This window comes from Zootoca vivipara, chromosome 13 (genome assembly GCF_965207765.1).
Source record: "Zootoca vivipara chromosome 13, rZooViv2.hap1.1, whole genome shotgun sequence".
Classification (NCBI taxonomy): domain Eukaryota; kingdom Metazoa; phylum Chordata; class Lepidosauria; order Squamata; family Lacertidae; genus Zootoca; species Zootoca vivipara.
This window is the reverse complement of record NC_142596.1, coordinates 17,827,991-17,850,419: the sequence shown is the minus strand read 5'-3', so window position 1 is coordinate 17,850,419 and position 22,429 is coordinate 17,827,991. Positions and strand designations below refer to the sequence as shown.

The following is a 22,429-nucleotide window of genomic DNA, read 5'->3' as shown; positions in this document are numbered from 1 at the left end:
TACCTGGTGGGGGTGGGGGTGTTGCTAATCTGGTTGCAGTGGAAGCTGCTCCATTAAGGCAAATGGGGCATTGCCCCATGAACCCCCAGCTACCCTCAGCCAGTCCTGACCTGCCTGCCTTCTTCCTTACAAGCAGCCAAGGGAGAGCACAGCCTATCAGCTTCCTCCTCTTTATCTTAGTGCCACCATTGGAGAACATAGGAGAATTGGTTGACTCTGCCTGTTATTGGCTCTCGCACCACCTGCTGTTGGTCTTCCTGCCTTCCGCCCTACAGGTCCCAAAGGGGTTGGCTCCAGGCAGCTGCCATTTAAGTTCTAGTACTGTCTCAAAGCAGCACTACATCACGGGTGCTAGAGGAATTAACATGGTAGCCAGGGCCAGCCCAAGATTTTTGGCACCTGAGGCAAGACATGCCACCAACGCTTCCCCACACAGATCCGGTCCCGGTGGAGAGGTAGGAGCATACCACCCGAGCTGGTTTGCCTCATGTCACCTCATTGGTGTGCCAGCTATGTTATGGCAACAAGCTAGCTTAGGGACTGCAGGGCAGACCACATGGCACACCTTTCTAGCCACTTTCCACCCCTCAGAATTTGCCTCGTGATAGGGCTGGCCCTGATGGAAGCTACCAGACTTAGTGCCAGAAAAAAAATTAAAGGAGGTCCTGGAAATGTGCTTGGCTGCCCAAGAGCCCTTCTGGAGCGATGAGGTCCTGGTAGATGCCAAAGGGTGTCACATGGTGATTCCAGGACTGTTGTGTTTAAGAAAGAAAGAAAGAGAAGGAGAGAAGGCGAATGACTGGGTGGAAATGAGGACAAGGGACCCTTTGCATCTAAACAGCTGGGTAATAGGCCTAAACAGCTTGTTAACATTAATTGCCGCTTACTGAAAGAAATCGCAGTTTACTGCACCTTTGGGGGCAAACAGTAGCTCTGTTGGGGGTGATTTTTCTAGCAGGAAACCAGCGCAAGGAACAATATGGATCAGAAGTGTGACGCTGTATTAAGGCACTGCTGGCTGCTTTTGGTTCAAAACAAAAGTGAATTTGTTAGACATACACACACAATGTACTTTGGCTCACAAAGTCCTCCTGTCATGTCGTCTTTTGGCAATTGATGATCCAGAGAGAAATGGAGAAAGATAGGCCTATTCAGAAAATCAATTTATATGCTGGGTCCTCGGTGCTTGAAGATGACAGCTCTAAGCTATGTTTTCTTTCAAGAGTGAAACGCTAGCTCCCATTACAGCAGGCGTGAGGTGCACCCAGTGAAGACCTGCTCTCTTTGTGAAAATCTGGCTGTTCTTTCCAATATAAGGTGCACATTTACTTTGCATTCGTTTGTATAAAACTCAGACACCTTCAATGCACCCGTGCGTTCAGCTAATTCCCTGGTCCTATTTTCCAGGGACATCCCTGATTTAGAGATGCTGTCCCAGTTTCTGATTTGATCCTGGGATGTCCCACTTTTCCTCAGGTAAAGGTAAAGGGACCCCTGACCATTAGGTCGAGTTGCGGACGACTCTGGGGTTGTGGCGCTCATCTCGCTTTATTGGCCGAGGGAGCCGGCATTCAGCTTCTGGGTCATGTGACCAGCATGACTAGGCTGCTTCTGGCAAACCAGAGCAGCGCACAGAAACACCGTTTACCTTCCCGTCGGAGTGGTCCCTATTTATCTACTTGCACTGGCGTGCTTTTGAACTGCTAGGTTGGCAGGAGCAGGGACCGAGCAACGGGAGCTCACCCCATTGCAGGGATTCGAACCACCGACCTTCTGATCGGCAAGCCCTGGGCTCTGTGGTTTAACCCACAGTGCCACCCACATTCCACAACTTTTCCTTAGGATGTCCCTATTTCATTGGAGGGTATGGAGTTATCTGACTCCCGAGCTGTCTGGAGGCATTCCTGTATAGGGAAGTTTTTTTCCAATGTTTAATGTTTTATGATGTTTTTATATATGTTGGAGGCTGCCTAGAGTGGCTGCGGCAACCCAGGAAGATGAATAGTAAAATTATCATTATGGAATGGGACGTCCCTATTTTCAGTGGAGAAATGTTGAAGAGCATGTTATTTTGTTTCAGTTAATTTGATGACCAAGGAAATAAGGACGGGAGAGGAGAAGAGCTCACCATTCCAAGTAGCTAAATGTATAAAGGAGTTTCAGTCTTGGGATGGTTTGGAAGCCGGTCAGAATGGAATAAATTTCTTATTTTTGCTACAGCTGAGAAAACACACATACACAAAAAGTCACAGAAGTATATTTATTTCTGTATTTGGGTTCCAGCGTTTGCCTTATTTAAGAAGGGGGGGAGGGAAAGAGATGTAAAATGAGTTCCTCCCCTGCCTAAAAACTCTCCCCTCCCATTTCCTGAAGCAAGCTGGATTTTGAACAGAAAAACTCTCAGTTCTAGGAAGGCATCTTGTGAAAACAATCAGGGATTTGTTCACAGAAGTGTGCACCAAATCACGGAACCCAAATGAACCAGAGCTCCTCCACATTTCCTCCGTTATGTTAGAGCCCTGTTTGGGCAGGACTCCCCAAGCATCAGATCTCTGTTCTGGCCCATGGTGTGGTTGAGGGGGTCACAAAATGAAACTGATTGGCGGTTGGTCCAAGATTGATAAACGAATGTCCATTTTTATGCCATGTGTATTTAATTACAGTAAGAGGCGGGGCACCTCAGACTCAGGAGCCAAATGTGGCCCTCCACACCTTTCAGTGTGGCCCTTGGGACTATTCCTAGGACACCCTCTTCCCCAGCCACGCCCCCTCTTATCAGACCACACCCTTCTCCAGCCCTGCTTTCCACCCTCCTTACATGGTTTTCCCATCTAGAATATGTTTTTGAACTCTGATAATGCATCTTGCCTACCTGAATGGAGGAAAGAGAGAGCAGTGTGTCATTTTGTGTAGAAAATGGTCTGCCATTCAAAGGTAAATTTTACATTTGTTGCTTTGGCCAAGTTTTGTCTCTGGCCCTGCCCACCACTCACATGTGGCCTCCCAGAAAGTTGCCCAGAATGGAATACAGCCCTTGGTGCTGAAAGGGGCTTCCCATTCCTGACCACCAGCACCCACTGTTGCAAGGGGTGATGATCATAGCTGCCAAGTTTTCCCTTTTCTCGCGAGGAAGCCTATTCAGCATAATGGAATTTCCCTTAAAAAAAGGGATAACTTGGCAGCTATGGTGATGATGGCTGCTTGCTTAGAAGGCTTCCAGAAAGAATATGAATGCCAGTTGCTTGGGAATACAAGAGGGAGAAGTCTATTGCACTCACAGCCCGCTTGCAGTCTTCCAAGATGCACTGCACAAAACACAGTGCAGGAATTGATGGGCTTTTGGTCTGATCCTGCAGGATTTTTCTCATGTCCTTATTGTGCTTAGGTGCAGAAAAATAGATGACTAAGAGGTCACAATAGAGGGGTGTTTTGGTTTGGTTTTTTTAATTAGTATAGAGAGAATGGACTCACAATTTTTCTCCCATAATACTAGGCGGATCACCCAATGAAAGTGATAGGTACTAAGAGCATAGGAATAGAATAAAAGGCCAATCTGATTTCCACAGTAGCCAACCAGGTTCCTAGAAAAAGAAGGCCACTTTGCTGAATCATCTCTGAATATCATCCACTGTTTTCATGTGTTGGCCACCACTTTCTCTCCAGTTTGTTATGTCTCTCTATATGCTTCACCAGAATTGGTTCCACAATGTGTTGTTGTTTTTTGGGGGTTTTTTTTTTGAGGGTTTCTTTTTACATCATCATGATAGATTGTATCCAGCTAAATTCTACTTGGAGTACAGCCACTGGAATTAATGAACCTTAGTTATTCACATGCGTTCATTTCAATGGGGTTACTCTGCGTAGGCCAGCATGGTAGAGCGGTTAGCGTATCGGTGTAGGACCTTGCAGATCAGGGTTCATCCTCACTCAGCCATAAAGTACAATGGGTGGCTTTGGACCACTCACTGTCTCTCAGCCTAACCTACTACACAGGGTTATGTAGGAATAAAATGGAGAGCGGGTGAACCACGTTTGCCACCATGAGCGCCTTGGAGGAAAGGTAGAAACAACAGCAACACTGGATACAACCTAATTAACATTACTAATTAATAATATATCACTCAGTGAAGGTTCTTCTTCTCCATTGTCATTTCCAGAAGTTGAACCGATGTTTGCTCCACACCTCTTGCAAATACAGGAGCCAGATGGGCAGGGTACAAATAATAGATTATTATTATTATTACTCTCACTTCTTGTCACCTTCATTCCACAAAAGATGGTGCTGCCCATTTCTCTAACACAGCTCTTTTGTCTTTGTGCTTCTTTCAGGAAAACAATGACCACTTTTCTACTAGCCTTTGTGTGTTTGCGAATCATCACTGCAGCTGTCGCTGTGGAAGTCTTAGGTATGTGAGACCCCCAGAGCCATACTTAAAATATATGAAGTTTTGTGGGGTGGGGAGTGCTAGGCCTCGAGCCCCTTCCTGTGAACAGCATCCTGTCCTCACAGCAGCCAGCCAGTTAGTTGCATGTGGCAAACCCACAAGCAGGACCCAAGCACAAGAGCACTCTCCCTTCCCCGGGTATTCAGAAGCATTACTGCTTCCAAACATGGAGGCAGAACCTAGCCGCTAGTGGTGTGTGGTCTATGGACATGGGGCACTAGGCTAGTCCCTTACATGTTCCCAGTAAATTAGAGTATTAAAGCCTGGCTCCTCCTTCCCAAAGCCTGAGAAGCTTCTACCCAGCTTAGGGAGGGAGGTGCAATGTGCCGACTGAGTCCTGGCCCTCCCACCATCTTCCCAAGGCCTCCCTAGCTTTGGGAAGGAGGCAGCAGGACTCTAGTATCCTGTCCGAGGCCTGGCACCCCCTTCCCAAAGCCCAGAAGTTCCTGCCCAGCTTAGGGAGGGAGGTGTGATGTTCATGCATGCAACATCAGGACATCGTGATGTCACACGCATGATGTCAGGGGGCCCCATCGCCTTTGTAAGCTGGTGCCTCTAGCCCTAACTATGCCCCTATGAAAGATTTCACCGCATGCCACCGATAGCCGCCATGACTAGCAATGGATGAATGCTGCTGATTTCTCCCTCCCTCATCTTCTTGGAACCAGCAGATCATGGTGCCACACTGAGTGTGAGCATACCTTTACGCTCCCCCCTGCACATTCCCCTGGGAAGCACCCTGACCATCCCCTGTTACTACATTGACACATTGGAACACGTCACCACATCTCCGTTCACCCCGCCTCTGACTCCGCGGATCAAATGGAGCAAGTTGTCGGGCGGCAAAGAGGTTGTCTTGCTGGTGGCCATGGATGGGCATGTGAGAATCAACACTGCATACCAGGAGGTGGTCTCTTTGCCCAATTACCCTGCCATACCCACTGATGCCACGCTGGAAATCAAGGCACTTCGCTCCAATGATACCGGGGTCTATCGCTGCGAGGTGATACATGGCATTGAGGATAGCCAGGACACAGTAGAGGTGAAGGTAAAAGGTAAGGTTGCATCTTTTCGGCTGACCTTTCCGAGTTGGGTTCTCCAGATGGCCAGGCACTTCACACAAGGAGTGGTTGGTGGGGCAAGCTAGCAGGGCTTACTGGACCTTCCACCATTGGCATCGCTGCAGTTTACTGGGAGGCGGTGAGTTTGGCGCAGCCCGCCACCAACAACTGCTGTTAGATGCAGGAGAAGTTGGCAACAACGGAAGTTTGCTTCGCTGGGTCTAACTACAGGAGTGGGGGGGATTTTGACAGGCCCATGACATTGTCGGGGACTGGGCAGAAGAGGAATGGTGGAGACCCCCTCCCCATCCTGACCCTTCCAGGGAAGAGGAAGAGGAAGACAGTATAGATTTAGAGGTCGCAGCTCAAAGGCTGATGAAGGGCAAAGTTGGGAAATCATGGGAGAGCCAGAGCAACACTTGGCTGAAACGTCGTCATTAGAAAGCATTCCAGGCCCTCCATATCCCAGAACCCGGAGGGCCTTAAAAGTAGGAGAGCAAAGAGCTCAAAGACAGAGGGCACTTCTCAGCACCCGTTGAGAGATGATGAGAATGTCGAATGAGGAAGTGGGAGAGACGACGGGTGGAGATTCACTCAGGACAACGCCATTATCCAAGAGGCTGGGTTCTAGAGCCTCTTTCTGTAAAGATTGAAATAAAAAAGGGCTATAAGAAACTTTTCCTTGTCTCTATAATTCCTGGGCAACCGGCCATGGTAGCAATCCTGCTCACCTACCAATTGGTGTTAAAGGTGGGGGAGGGGCAAACAGACTGATCAAATGGACATTAATGCCATATCAGTTTTGTCCTTTAGGGTTAGATTACAGGTCACCACCATGGTACCTTTCCCCTGCCCATCCTGAAATTTGACTTGAAAGAAACATTGTGTTGTAGTCAATGAGAATAAGTTGTGGTGTGTGCTTGGTTGCAGTGTGTGTATTTTTGTGCAGTGCCCACAACACTTTCTCCAGTTGGAAGGAGGATCCGTGGGCCCCAAAAGGTTACTAGTTTATGTGTTTCAGAACTGCAGGGACCCAGAAGCAAGCACACAGGCAACGCTAGATTCTCTGCAGTATCACTCCAGTTCCTGAAAATCCTAAGTCGCTGCCCTCTGCCTCACTTTTTAAAAAACTCAACTGGTTTGGGTTATTTACTGATATGTATATGTATGTTGGTGAATGTGTTTTCCAGGCATCGTGTTCCATTACAGAGCCATCTCCACCCGGTACACTTTGGACTTTGAGAAGGCCAAGCAGGCCTGCATCCAGAACAGTGCTGTCATTGCAACTCCAGAACAGCTCCAGGCTGCCTACGACGATGGCTTTGACCAATGTGATGCTGGGTGGTTGGCTGATCAGACCGTCAGGTAAGTTCTGGCAGGGAGTTATATGAACAAACCACAGGGGCGAAATTGGCCATTGGGGAAAACTCAGGTTGTCATGGACAAGGAATCAGAAAAGGGTCAGAGGTCAATGTGACTAGGGGCTGTTCCACACTGATTTTTGCTTCTTGCAGCTGTATTCTGCAACATGGAATTGGGTTTATTGTTGATTTTCCTGCTCTTTTTGTACTGCGGTACCTGTTGGGTCATGGAACTGTAGCTTTTTGACCCATATACCCTCATGTTATATACCAGATTTCATTCCCACCAGCGGACATCACAATGAACGTCACTGGACGTCGCTATTCTTCCATTTTTTCTGCACATGTGTGCTTCTTTTCCCTCATGATTCCCCCCTGAAAGCAGCAGGGAAGAACTGCATGTGGGAATGCCACCCCAATTTTCATCACCTTGCTCCTGCAATTTCCCAGGTTAATGGAACATATATATTTTTTCCTCGATCAAATCAAGGGATACACATTGGCCTTCCCCCTCAAATTTCATATAGATGCTAAAGAGGTTTGGAGTGGTGGTGACTGACCAGGCACAAGACCTTGGGGTTGTAGTGGATAATTCAATGAAGGTATTGACCAAGTGTGTGGCAGCTGTAAAGATGGAGAAGCCCATGTTAGGGACTGGAAATTAAACAGCCAATATCACAATGCCATTATACAACTCTATGTTGTAACCACACTTGGAATACCGTTTACACTTCTGGCCATCTCACCTCCACAAGGAAGTTGTAGAGCTGTAGAAGGTTCAGAAAAGAGTAATCAAAATGATCGAGGGGCTGGAGCAACTCCCCTATGCGAAACAGTTGCAACATTTGGGGGTTTTTTGTTTGGAGAAAAGGCAATTGAGTGGGTATGCGGTGGAGGTGTCTAAGATTATGCATGGTACAGAAAAAGTGAATAGAGAGGTGGTTTTCTCCCCCTCTCTCATACTTTAGATCCTGGGGCCCTATGATGAAGCTGAATGTTGGAGGATTCAGCATAGACAAAATAATTTGCTTCTTCACACAGTGCAATTGAGCTACGGAATCTGCTCCCACCGGGTGCAGCGGTGGCTACCAGCTTGGATTGTTTTAGAGGAGAATTAGACAAATCTATGAGGTCAACACTGTATTTGGCTAGGCTAATAACCCTGATGCCTGTGTTCTACCTCCACTGCTGGAAGTAGTTTATCAAGTGGGGACAGCTGCTGTTACACTCAGGTTCTGCTTCCAGGCTTCGCATGAGCATCTGGTTGGCTACTGGACTAGATGGGCTTTTGATCCAGCTGCTAGGCTGTTCATACAGTGCATATCCAAATTCTGCTTAGGTTCCCTTTGTTCTTCAAGTTACTACCTCCATCCCAGCACCATAAAGTACACAGTATTTCGCCACCCCATCCCCAGGCAACACAGTCTCTTCTTCTCACTGAATCTCTCACTGAATCAGGTACCCAATGCACCATCCCCGGGAAGGTTGTTATGGTGACAAGGATGAGTTTCCTGGAGTGAGAACATATGGTGTTCGTGAGACGGATGAGACATACGATGTGTATTGTTATGCAGAAGAAATGGAAGGTAATTGTTTCTTATTTATTTAACACGTATACACTCCATTTGCCACCTCAAGCTACTCATGACAGTTGGTGGTCTGCGGCCTTCTTGTGCTGCGGCAGAGCCCTGGGTGACTTTACATTCATGACTTAGCTTCTCCAAGTCCTCAACGTTATCATTTTGAATAAAATATACATGCAATCCTATCTGTCCCAGTGGTGGTGAACCTCCAGCCCTTGGAACAAACTTCACCAGTCATCTCTCCCCATTTAGACCACAAAGCCATTTTCTCCAAGCCATGACTACCTGTCCCACATCTGATGTCATATGTGATGCCCGGTATCAGGCAGGTAAAGGTGGCTGCAGGGTGGGGGAAGGATTAAACTCCCCAGGGGAACTGGCTGGCCTTGCAGATTGTAGGATTGAACCCCACTCCCCAGGCATCAGCTGAGTTGAGTCTCGCTTGGTTCAGTCACATCAGCCAGTTCAACTGACATTTTATAATTTATGAGGAAATTATATAAATTTCCTTAGCATTCATCCAGTATCTGCAGACTGTATCTTTCCCATTCAAGACATGCTTGCCTTTTTGAATCTCCTCGCCTCTGTTCCCTTTGACCCCTTGACCCTGTGAACTATCTAAGAAAAGGCCAAGATCACTGTGTAAAAAAGAAAAAGATGCAAGCCTTCGGTAAATCCTTGGTTTAAGTACTTTAGATTACTGCAGTTTGTGGGAGAGCTTCTCTGCAAATTCCAAAGATTTCAAAAGCCACAGTAACTCAGATCAGGGCCTTTAGTGTGCCTGTCCCTGTTTTCTGGAATAGCAATCCTGTCGAGACACAACAGGTGCCCACTAACTCCCCTTTCCAGAAACAGTTGAAGACATTTTTGTCCCAACAGGCTTTCCCAGCTAGATAAATGGGTCTTGACCATGAGTGTCATGAGGGTTTGGGGTCTCGTTGTTTTTGAGCTTTTAACTATCTTGTGTGCAAATTGGCTTGAGACAGTGGTTTAGAGGGCAATTAATAAATCAATTGTAATAAATAATAATTGCTGTGTGTGATTGCAGGTAAAGTCTTCTATGCCACCTCCCCGGAGAAGTTCAGCTTCCCAGAAGCTGCAGAGAAATGCCACCGCCTCGGTGCTCGTTTGGCAACGACGGGAGAACTGTACTTGGCCTGGAAGGATGGGATGGATGTCTGCAGCGCTGGCTGGCTGGCAGACCGCAGCGTCCGGTACCCCATCAACAAGGCACGCCCCACCTGTGGTGGCGGCCTGGTTGGGGTGCGCACCGTGTACCTCCACGTCAACCAGACAGGGTATCCTCACCCCCATTCCCGCTATGATGCCATCTGCTACGCTGGTAAGTGCTGGGTCCCAAGTTATTTCTTCATACTTTCCTAGATGCAAGAGTACAGAAGAATGAGAGTCATGGGCCAATCTCCAGCAACCTCCTGTCACCACCCATTTACTGGGTGAAAGAAGTGATAGGGCTGGGAGAGACACCCATTGTCAGGGACTGGACTGAGGGGGATGGGACTGAGGAGGAATGGTGGAGGCCGGCCGCCCTCCCCTTGAACCTTTTAGAGAAGAGGAAGGCAGTATTGATTTACAGCAGTGGTTTGAGGAAGGTCACAGCTCAGAGACAAGTGAACAGAAGAGCTGGGAGGTGTTGGGAGAACAGAAGGGGGAGACAGAGACAGAGCAGCCAGCTGACACGTTATCACTGGAAAGCATTCCCGACCCCCCTTCTCCCAAAACCCAGCGTGCATTGAAAGTGGAAGAGCAAAGGACTCAAAGACAATTAGCCCCTGGCGGTCACCATAAGGGGAAGTGCTGTTGCTAGGAAGGAGGGGGGGGAGCTCAGCTGGAGCAGCACCATTAATCTAAGAAGCAGCATACATGAGCCTCTCACTGTGAATACTGAATAAAGACTCGGTAAGAGCTTCCTTGTCTACTTCCTTGGCTGTCTGCTGTGAGCAGGGGAGGATCAGAATTCACTGAAGCCTCACACCCATGGAGAGCCACTGCTAGTCAGTGTGGACAATACTGAGCTAGATCTGTCCACCGTGTAAGTTTCCTATAAACTCCCCTGATGTAGCATTGTTTCAGGACTTTGGGGGACCTAAGGTTGTAGCCTGGGAATGCTTTGTATTCATCCATTGCATTCATATCCCAAGAATCCTCACTCTTTCACCCTAGGTCGCGACTTGGACACGATCACCGGTGAGATAATTGATGAACTGGGCAGTGGCTTCACCATCCAGACAGTCACTGAGACAGATGTTGAGCTGGAATTTGCACGCAACGCCACTGAGGAGGAGGCCCGAGGCAGCATTGCCACCTTGGAGCCAATAGACTTTACTGGCTCGGAGGTGGACGAAGGCTTCACAGCAACACCAGATCTCTTTGTTACTAGCTTCGTTGAAGAGGCAGAGAACAGGACAGATGTGGGGATCTGGGAGGGTCTAGAAAATGCCACCTTCTCGCTCCTAGATGCTCTTCCCACCACCGATACCCTGGAGGTGAGCTCGGTGGAAGACAGCTTGTGGGCTACCATCACGCCAGGACTAGAATCCACCTTGCCATTTACCGGGGAAGATCAAATTGTACCGGGAACAGCTGCTCCTGATATTGGCCTCATTCCTGGGCAACCCATTTCTCCCACAGGTATGTGGCAATGCCTAGTGCTTTATGCAAATGCAGAGTAACAAAATCCACCTGATTCAGTAGCCCAGTGTGGTCCACAACGAATCACATAAGAACGTGAGAAGAGCCTGCTGGATCAGGCAATGTCCCATCTAGTCCAGCATCCTATTCTCACTGTGGCCCACCTGAAACCCGCAAGAGGGACCCGATCACACCTAGAAATGGACTAGTCTAGCAATTCCAGTTTCCCATTTTTCCAGTCTGGTGTTCACTTCTCCAGATTTCTCCATCAACTAGGAAACCTTTAAAGAAAATGACCTCATGAAAAATTGTCTGCATTTTGCTGAATGCACACATTTTTGCATGCAATTGCCCCTAATCTAATGCAAATTTTGTATATTGATTTCACTAAGACACACATTATTATGCATACTTTCCCCTAATGTATGAATTTTGGGGTACATTATTGGGTCAGAGAGCTTCTTTGCAAAATTCAGAGGTGTGAATTTCAAAGAATAGCTGCATTCTGGTTTCCATATTGTCTTAAGAAGTGCAGATTGGGTAGGTTCGCATCAAAATAAAAAATAAAAAACTGACTGAATTTCTCCTACATCCCTAATCACAAATATTTCAAGGAAAACAGGACTGAGCCAAAACCAGTGACAAACACTCATCCTCCAGAGGGAACTCCTTTTAGAGTCAGTTTCAGTTCTCCAGAAACACATATTGAAATTGCAGAAATATTAGCACATCCCATGATGGGTTCATGCCTAGTTGCCCCTTCAGTTGTTTTTCCTTTTCCTTCAACAGGTGTCATCTTTCATTACCGGCCATCCACCAACAGGTATTCCCTGACTTTTGTCAAAGCTCAGCAAGCTTGCCTGGATAATAATGCAGTGATTGCCACTCCCGAACAACTGCAGGCAGCCTATGAGAACGGTTACGATCAGTGTGATGCTGGCTGGCTGAGAGACCAGACGGTCAGGTAAGGAAAGATGATGATTCAGCAAGTCCAGTGGGAAGGTTAATGAGCAGGGTATTTTCTAGCCTGCAGGGTACATGATGAAGTGGTGGGGTAGATGTCATCTTCAAGCATTTGAAGAGCTGTTGCGTTGATGATGAAGCCAATTTGTTTTCTATTGCTCCAGAGAATAAGGATGTGAATTAGTGAGTTCAAATTACAAGAAAGAGGGTTTCAGCTAAAGCAGGGGCAGGGAACTTCGTGTCTTCCAGATGCTGCTAAACTATAACTCTTGCCTTCCCTGACCTCTGGCCATATTACCTGGACTTGATGAGAGCCGGAGTCCAAGAACATCTGGATATGAACAAGGTCCATGTCTCTGACTTTATAGGAGTCCAATAGCATCTGGAAGGCAATGGGGTCCCTATCCCTGACTTAAAAGCATCATGCAGTACACGTCTTGTTGTTTAACTCACTACAGCTGCTGCAGGATACATCAGACTCTTGATCATATATTACAGGATACAGTTCCCCCCCCCCCAGTATGTGGAACCAATTACCTAGAGGGATGCTAGGTGTGACGTTTTTACGCTGTTTGTTATAGCTTTATCAACCCGACCCATCAAGGGTTAACTCAGACTCCGTGTCAACTGACTGGACATTCCATGAGGGGAGAGGAATGGTTGAATGTTTAAAGAGAAGGGACAGCCGTTTGGTCAGTTGAGAGGGTGCTGGGGAGCGGGAGTGTGAGGGTGGTTGTAAAGAAGATCTAGGAGAGTAGGTTTAGGTTAGGTAGTCGTTAGGTTATCTAGTACATGAGTAACAAGGTTATTACCATTGAAACTAAGCTTGTACAACAGGAATACCGTAAAGCAACCATTATGTTCTTGAGAAATAAAAATTCCAGTGTTAAAGTGCCAATCAGAAAATCGTTGGTGTTATTTTCCAGCCAAGGTACATGAAACTCATTCATGAGGACCCCCATGTATCTTTGGGGGTGCACCAAGAGGGCGAGCCAGGCAGACAGACCCAGGGTGTCATAAAGTTACCTCAGGGAAGGGGTAAACTTTTACAGAAAGGGGTTCTTAGAGGCAGAACTCCCTATACTGTGGACACAAGGGATAGTCTCAGATATAGCCCTGAACTTTAATAGGTACCTGGCCACGGTTGTGCTGGAAGAGGACTCTCTTTTGTATAAAAGAAGAGGAAATAGAATTAAACCCTCAAGTGCATGAGGGAATACAGAAAGGCTAAGGGGAGCAATAGGAGGGAGGATTGGTTTACCCCAGACCATCCCTGTTAGTTTTGATAATAAGTGAGAGGTAGAATAAATAAGACGGAAGCAAGGGTCTTTCGTCGCAGTAGGCTCTCCCGCACCTGAGGTCTTTTACCAGAAGCTGAACAGCTATCTGCTGAGGATGCCCTATCTCTGAACACACTTGCCCAATGGTGCCCCAAAACTAGAGCCAGCACAGGGAGCTGCTGTGTTTTTATGCTCCTCCATACAGAAACTTCTATCCACATAGAAAATTAGATGTCAGGGGGCATGACATGCCAGGCTGACATGCTAATTTTCTCAGTAGAGGGGTTTGTTTTAAGGGGCCATTCCAGTCATGTGAGTCCTCATCTGACGACTGAAGTTTTGCAACCAAGGTACAGGTTTACTGCCTCCCTGAGAACTCGGTGCAGTCATACTAGGGAATGATTCCTGAATGACAGATTCACTAGACTCCTAGGGAGAGACTTTTTAGAGAAATGCCCCGTGGAGCTTTGGAAGCAATTGTGCAATTCTGTGCCTGTCTCAGAGAACTAGTGGCATGTGCTGAACTCCACACACGCCCCTTCCCCAACAAGATGTTTATGCTGTATTTGTCAGCTCAGAGGGGTGTTCAGAATTCTTTGAATTGCAACAAGAGAAGCTGCCCACAGTGTGACAGAGCAGACCAGAAAGGTGATGTGCTGTGTAGTCTGAAAATGTTCCTCATCGCCATGTTTTCCCCAGCACTGAAGACACATTTCCAACATTTTCAAATCATGCAAAAGTGAGGCTTGCTGTAAGTTGACTGACACCTATGACAAGCCCATCAGCATTGAAGTTGGGTCCCCTGCCATCATGAGGACATCAGGTGATGGACTGTGTGGTGGCTCCGCCCACATGTCAACATGGCACAAAGCGGGGGGGAGGGGGCAGCTCAGAATCCAGCCTGATAGGAAACTCCTTTGCTCTGCCCTAAGTACTATAACTGTTGCTTACAGAGAGCCGGTGTGACATAAGTGGCTAAAATTTTGCAAATCCCAGAGCAAATTGCATGCAGCTGCCAGTCCCAGTGTCAGTATTTGACCAGATGATTCTTCTAAGACTGGAATGGTTCTTGTAAGACAGGCATCCCCAAACTTCGGCCCTCCAGATGTTTTGGACTACAATTCCCATCTTCCCCGACCACTGGTCCTGTTAGCTAGGGATCATGGGAGTTGTAGGCCAAAACATCTGGAGGGCTGCAGTTTGGGGATGCCTGTTGTAAGATGATGTTTGCTGTGCTAAAAAACCAAAAAAGGATTCTATTTTCTTTAGAATGGATGGATTTCTGTATTTTAATGTTTTGTTGGAAGCCGCCCAGAGTGGCTGGGGGAACCCGGCCAGATGGGTGGGGTATAAATAATATATTATTATTATTGTTATTGTTATTGTTATTATTATTATTATTATTATTATTATTATTACTATTGTTTCTTCTCATATGCAGATATAATAATAATAATAATAATAATAATAATAATAATAATAATAATAATACGTAATAATTTATTACTTATACCCCATCCCTCTGGCCAGGCCTCCCCAGCCATTCTGAGCGGCTCCCAACAGAATATTTAAAACACGGTGAAACAGGCACCCCCAAACTTCGGCCCTCCAGATGTTTTGGACTACAATTCCCATCTTCCCCGGCCACTGGTCCTGTTAGCTAGGGATCATGGGAGTTGTAGGCCAAAACATCTGGAGGGCCGCAGTTTGGGGATGCCTGCGGTAAAACATCAAACATTAAAAACTTCCCTAAACAGGGCTGCCCTCAGGTGTTTTCTAAAAGTCAGGTAGTTGTCTATTTCCTTCACATCTGATGGGAGGGCGTTCCACAGGGCGGGCGCATATTTAAGCATTTAATGAAACTAAAATACATACAATTAATAAATGAATGTTCATTGAACTGAGTGGCGTTGCTGGTGATCTCATTTCTACTATTGCTACTACCTCTACCATCAATGTATTGATCTACATTGGGGAAAGGCTGTGGCTCAGTGGGAGAGCATTTGTTTTGCCTGGAGAAGGGCCCAGGTTCATTCCCCGGCATCTCCAGGTTGGACAAGGAATATCTCCTGCCTGAAACCTTGGAGAGCCACTGCCAGGCACTATGGAAAACACTGAGCAACATAGTCTGCTGTCAGGGAACCCTGAGAGGGGAGAGAGTTCGCCCAGGGACAGGAACCTGAGGAAAGGGCAGAGCAAGAGGAAAGCTGGCAGGAGAGCGAAACGGAAAGTGGTGCAAGGGCTCCGAGCGAGGCGGAGGGGCTTAGGGATGCTACCGATGCACGTGCAGGAGAGGAGGTGTCCGAAGGTACTGCAGCAGGGGAGGTTTCAGAAGTTGGGGCAACGAGGAGGCTGTTGAGCAGTTCAAGAGAGGGGTCTGGTCCCGCTCCCTCCCCTGAGGTCCGTAGATGGGGAAAGCGTCAGGAGGAAACGAGGCGGGCCAAAGTTGTTCTGCTGGCGTAGATCGAGATGCCAGTTCCGGATTCTGACTCATGTCTTTCTGAACTTTGAACTGTACATATGTATATAGCAGTAAAGCTTGAAAACCCATCATCGAGTTTTGGTGGTCTTTGGTCGTGGGAAGCCGCACACCAGCCCTGATAGTCTACCTTGTTATGAATCAACTTCCTATGGCCACTACTGAGAAGGTGATGTTTCTCATGTGGCCAATCTACCGTAATTGATCTTACAGTCATGCCTGTGCAATTGCTGCATCCATTCTGCATTGTGAGGAGACATTTATTTAGCGTGGCAGCAGCTGTACTTCAGAGCTCCTTGCCTATTGACAACTAAGCAGGTGCCCTTGGTGAAAGTTTTTAGGCGCATGCGGCCCTCGAGGCCTTTTTTGCATCCCTCAGCAACATATGACACCCTCCAGCCCTTGCACTGCCTTCCCAAAGTTGGGTAATCGAGGAATTGGTTTTGGGGAAGGAGGTGTGAGGGCCCTGGCAGAGTCCAAAGTCCTCCTGTCTCCTTCCCAAAGTCTGATTTGCACTTTCCCAGCCTTGGGAAGGAGGAAGGAGGGCTCTAGGACCCTGCCAGAGCCTCGCTCCTCACTTAGCGGGCTTTGGGAAGGCAGTGTGGAGGCTGGGGGATGCCAAATTTTGGACTCGCTCTGCCCCACACATGCCAAGGCAGCTTCCAAAGTCCTCTTGCAGCCCACTTTGTATGAAAAGTTGGGCTGCCCTATTTTAAACACCTGCTGAAAACTTTTTTGTTTTGTTTTGCCAAGATATAATTAGTTACCCTATACAGTATTTGTTTCAAAAGAGTTATTGAGTTTATATTTGCTTTTAACGGTGGTGGTTTCATGCATATTTGTTTTTAATTGGTTTGTGGATCTTAGCTGTGTTTTATTTACAGCTTCTTCTTTTTTTGCACACCACGCAGAGAGCTATTTGATCAAGGGGTTCCTACATCTTCTAAATAGATAGATAGGTGAGATCTTGGGTGAAAAAATTAACAAATGTCCTTAATGGCCAGGTACCCTATTGTGGTTCCACGGAGCAAATGTGAAGGAGACAAAGACGACATCCCAGGCGTACGGACATATGGCATGCGCCCAGCATCTGAGATGTTTGATGTCTACTGCTATATTGACAGACTGAATGGTAAGTTTTCTTTCATATTTCCCGCTTTGGAGTAAAGTGCATTTGAATGTATCCATGCGCCGGACACAGTGCCGGATTTACATATAAGCTAAACAAGCTATAGTTTAGGGCCCCACTCTCTTGGGGGCCCCCAAAAAATTAAAGGGAAAAAAACACCTGGATTTACATTTCCAAAATATAAGATAAAAAACAAATAAAATAAAACCTACTTGCAACAGCAGTGCTTTGTGTTGTGTAGGCTCCTGTGATGTAAGTCATGGGCCCCGCCTGCTAGCCTGCTCCCTAAAATATCACTGGTTTGCTCCTTTCTATATATAGGGTGCCTGCATTCTGCATGGACTGGCTGCATGGGAACACGTAGCATGCAGCTGCAGACTGCAATGCTGCACAGTTGAATGTAGGTCAAGCTGTTGTACCTGTTATGTAATATTAAAGAGTGCTTGTAGACCAGGCATCCCCAAACTTCGGCCCTCCAGATGTTTTGGACTACAATTCCCATCATCCCTGACCACTGGTCCTATTAGCTAGGGATCATGGGAGTTGTAGGCCAAAACATCTGGAAGGCCACAGTTTGAGGATGCCTGTTGTAGACTGATGATCAGGCAGCATAGATTAAGGGTATGAGTCTTATGCCTACTGATTGATTTCATGTAATAATTTATTTATTTTGATCCCATTATAAAACTACTGAAGAAAAATATTCATCTTTATTATTTAGTAGGCCTATATTATTATTTACTAGTATGAACAGTTCCCTATTACCCCCACTTGCTACTATAATACTATATATAAATATTATAATTATTCAACACAAAGAAAGGGGAAATTTGTTGTTGACAAAGGATAGCTGGACATCTAAAGGGCCCCATTAACTTCAGTAGTTTAGGGCCTCATCAAACCTAAATCCAGCCCTGGCCAGACATGTTAATATTCTGGTTGCCTCACCTCAAAAAAGATATTGTAGAGTTGGAAAAGGTTTAGGAAAGGGCAACCAAATCAAGGAGATGATGCGCCCACTATGAACAAAGGCTACAGTGCATAGCTGTCAACTTCTCCCTTTTTTTAAAGGGAAATTCCCTTATTCTGAATAGGATTCCTCGCGAGAAACGTTGACTGCTATGCTACAGCATCTGGGACTTTTTAGTTTAGAGAAAAGGCAAGTAAGAGGTGACACAGTAGAAGTTTATAAAATCACACCTGGCATGGAGAAAGTGGTTGGAAAGAAACATTTTCCTCCCTCTCCCACGGCACTCATCAACATCCAATGAAACTGAATGCTGGAAGATTCAGGGCAAGCAAAAGAAAGTACCTTTTTCATGCAACACACTGTTAAACTATGGAACTCACTGCTACAGGAGGCCACCAACCTAGATGGCTTTGGAAAGAATTAGACCAATTCATGGAGGAGGGGACTATACTGTAGATGGCTGTTAGCCATGATGGCTATTTCTGCTTCTACAGTCAAGGGATGAATACAAGTTTTCGGAAACAGTAGGAGAGGAGAGTGGTCTTGTGCTCGCGTCCTGCTTCTGGGTTTTCCACAGGCATCTGGTTGGCTGCGGTGAGAACAGCAGGCTGGCCCATTGGCCTGATCCAGCAGAGCTCTTATTATGTTCTTATACTCATGGGAAACAAATCTGAGTCAAAACGAGGGGCGTAAGATGGCATTGTTTCTGCTCTGCCCTGTATAAGTCACATGCAGCGCTCTTTCCATTCCATGGCAGTCCATATCCCGTCAAGGGGTTTAACCATTTTTAACGATCAACTTGGTTTGCCAAGCTGTTAAAGGTAAAGGGACCCCTGACCATTAGGTCCAGTCGTGACCGACTCTGGGGTTGCGGCGCTCATCTCGCATTATTGGCCGAGGGAGCCAGCGTACAGCTTCCAGGTCATGTGGCCAGCATGACAAAGCCACTTCTGGCAAACCAGAGCAGCGCATGGAAACACCGTTTACCTATTTATCTACTTGCACTTTGACATGCTTTCGAACTGCTAGGTTGGCAGGAGCTGGGACCGAGCAATGGGAGCTCACCCCGTCGCGGGGATTCGAACCGCCGACCTTCTGATCGGCAAGCCCTGGGCTCTGTGGTTTAACCCACAGCGCCACCCGCGTCCGCCACCAAGCTGTTAGACTATGCCTAAATGGCAAAACTGACCGGAAAGCTCAGGGATCAAGAAGACAAAAACTTCAAGAATGAATGGGGGGGAATTATAATTTACTTAGGACACCACTGTAAGCAGATGAAAACATTAGGATTTTAATCTAACTTGCAGTGTAACAAATACTATGGACAATATGGATAGATACAAAATATAGACTATGAAATGATATGCAGTTGAAAATGTTGACAATAGGACCCATGGAGGGGATGGGGGAAGTCTTGAGATTCAGAGAAACCTCTCTATATGGATATGTATTTGATTTTGTTATAAATTTATATTTGTGAAATCAAATAAAAATGATTTTAAAAAACAATTTTTATCAAACCCTCTTCCTGGGGAACCCTGGGGAACCTTTCTGGAGGGAATAGCGGTCTCCTAAGAATTCTCAGTACCTTTGCCTATGTTTCCCAGGATTTTTGTAGAAAGCCATGACTGTTTAAATTGGGATGACGATGCTTTAAATGTATAGTGCAGGTGTGACCTGAATTAGTAATCTCACTGTCCCCCCACATAGTGAAATTTCATCACTTACATAATTTGCGTATTTAATTACATAAATTATGTTCTCATTACATTAATCCACCCCACGTATTTCAGTGCAGAGGAAACGCAATGCAAATATGGAGGAATGTAATCAATCAAGTGCAGTCATACCTCAGTTTAAGTACACTTCGGTTTCAGTACTTTCAGTTTAAGTACGGTACTCCGCGGACCCGTCTGGAACGGATTAATCCACTTTCCATTACTTTCAATGGGAAAGTTCGCTTCAGGTTAAGTAAGCTTCAGGCTAAGTATGGACTTCCAGAACCAATTACACTCATACTTCAGGTTAAGTACGCTTCAGGTTGAGTATTCCGTGGACCCGTCTAGAATGGATTAATCCACTTTCCATTACTTTCAGTTGGAAAGTTCGCTTCAGGTTAAGTACACTTCAGGTTAAGTACACACTTCCGGAACCAATTGTGTACTTAAACCGAGGTACCACTGTTCCATTTGCGGACTGAAAGCAAAGGTGAACAGCAATCATATTTGCTGGATTAATTTTTGTTCCACACATGGGAACATAAGGGAATGTCAGCAATTTCCACCACCACCACCCCATTTCCATTTCCATAGGACCTCTCCAATATATAAATATATCTAGCCAAAACTCATGCTTACTATTTTATCCCTAGGTGAGGTCTTCTTCGCAACACAACCAGACGAGTTCACCTTACAGGAAGCTCAAGAATATTGTCAGAGCCAGAATGCCACACTGGCTTCAACTGGTCAACTCTATGCAGCCTGGAAGCTGGGTCTGGATAACTGCCGGGCTGGCTGGCTGGCTGATGGCAGCCTTCGATATCCCATTGTTCACCCACGTCCTGCGTGTGGTGGGGAGAAGCCTGGTGTGAGGACCACCTACCTGTACCCCAATCAGACGGGATTCCCTGATCCTCAGTCAAAGCACCACGCTTTTTGTTTCAGAGGTACTGTCTGGGAGAGTGCTGTTGTGGTCAGGTCATGCCCACAGGCATCTGTCTGGCCTCTGTGAGAACAGGAGAACAGATGGGCTTTAAGCTAGCAGGCTCTTCTTATGATGTTCTTGTGTCTCTGTGACTCATCACAGAAGGTTTTTCAAGCACTACAGGGCCAGAATAATACCACATAATGTATTCCAGAAGAGAAGAACGATGTGAATTGTTTTTAAATGGTGAAACTGTAAGCCACTTTGAGTCCAAGCCTGGGGGAAAGGCAGGATATTAATATTAATATTAATATTGATAGTGATATTGGTATTGGTATTGTTAGTGATCTTGTTAATAATTTTATTATTTGTACCCTGCCCATCTGACTGGGTCACTCCAGCCACTCTGGGTGGCTTCTAGCATATCCAGATGCATAATAAAACATCAGACATTAAGAACTTCCCTATACAGGGTTGCCTTCAGATGCCTTCTAAAGGTTGTATCTCCTTGACATCTGCTGGGAAGGCATTCCACAGGGAGGGTGCCACTGGCAAGAAGACCCTCTGCCTGGTTCCCTGTACCCTCTTAACAGTGAGGGAACTGCCAGAAGGCCCTTGGAACTAGATCTCAGTGTCTGGGCTAATGACGGAATAATAAAAATAAAAATAAATAACAACATCAACAACAACAACAAACAATGTAAGACTTTTAGCGGAGGAAATGAAATATGGGGGTCATGATAGACCAATGAGAATTACATTGAGTAGGGCATTACTGTATTCATTCAGAATTGAGGATATTCCAAAAATCTTCCCCACACTAAACAGGGTAGACATAAGACATCTGAGACAGACAGGACACTGTGGATATTCACTGTGATGTTTTTTGTCTTTCAGCTCAACCATCTCAGTATGAGAGCATAGAGGAAGAGCTCATTGCAGCCCAGCTAGTTCCTGGGGTCGAGGAAGTCCCTTCTGGGGAGGAAACAACTGTGGAAATGGAGTTTGCCACTGATTCTGAAAATCAGACTGAGTGGGGAACAGAAGTATTTCCAACAAACATATCATTGTTGTCTGGTATGTTGGGCTCCATGGTTATAACTCTGCAGCCCTATTCAGAGGTGGCTCTAAACGTGTGCTTCCAATGTGTGATGGACACAATGATGCATGTAGACCATCCAGATGTTGTTGGCCTATAAGCCATGCTGACTGGGACTGGTGGGAGGGGGAGTCAACAACATCTGGAAAACAAGTCCTATGAAGAATGGTTGAAGGAACCAGGGGAGAAGACAAAATTGAGGAGACATGATAGGGCTGTTCAAATACCCAGAGGAACATGACACAGAACAGGGCAAAGATTTCTTCCCTGATGTCCCAGAGGACAAGACAATATCCAAAGAACTTAATTTACAGGATGGTAGATTTAGAGAAGGTGCCTGCCTGATATATAATGGGGGGGGGGTCCTCCAAAGCGTAGCCACACAGACCTGCTGACAGGATGCTTTCCCCTGTAGAATACAGTAATAGGTTTGACCCATAGGGGATGAGACGATCTTTTAGGTTTTCTGGGTATCCTGATCGCAGGCTGCATAAGGCTTTGTATGGCAGTACCAGCACCTATAAGTTCTCCCAGTGGCTAAATGGAAGCCAATGCAGTTCTTTCCACAGCAATATGGTGATATTCTGCCCTAATGAACAGCCGGGTCTCTGCCTTTTGCATTAGCTGCATCTTCCAGGTCAGTCTTAAGGGCAATCCCATATAGAGCACATTGCAGTACAGGCAACTCCCCCAATTACGCATGTTCAATATCTGCATGACCGTGCATACGTGAATTGCTCCGAACCCGTAAGTGAGCTGAAAATGTT

General features: G+C 46.4%; 1 protein-coding gene across 2 annotated transcripts in view; it reads left to right on the top strand.

Annotated features, from left to right (window-relative positions):
* ACAN (aggrecan) overlaps positions 1–22,429 on the top strand; it is a 90,881-nt gene that overhangs the window by 41,560 nt on the left and 26,892 nt on the right. For both annotated transcript variants that reach the window (XM_035132015.3, XM_035132018.3), the window contains exons 2-11: positions 4,330–4,406; positions 5,117–5,500; positions 6,697–6,871; positions 8,326–8,453; positions 9,499–9,792; positions 10,632–11,099; positions 11,889–12,063; positions 16,826–16,953; positions 20,292–20,585; positions 21,461–21,640. In XM_035132015.3, coding sequence (XP_034987906.3) covers positions 4,337–4,406; positions 5,117–5,500; positions 6,697–6,871; positions 8,326–8,453; positions 9,499–9,792; positions 10,632–11,099; positions 11,889–12,063; positions 16,826–16,953; positions 20,292–20,585; positions 21,461–21,640 — 2,296 coding nt within the window. In that variant the 5' untranslated portion in view covers positions 4,330–4,336. The remainder of the gene's footprint in view (positions 1–4,329; positions 4,407–5,116; positions 5,501–6,696; positions 6,872–8,325; positions 8,454–9,498; positions 9,793–10,631; positions 11,100–11,888; positions 12,064–16,825; positions 16,954–20,291; positions 20,586–21,460; positions 21,641–22,429) is intronic.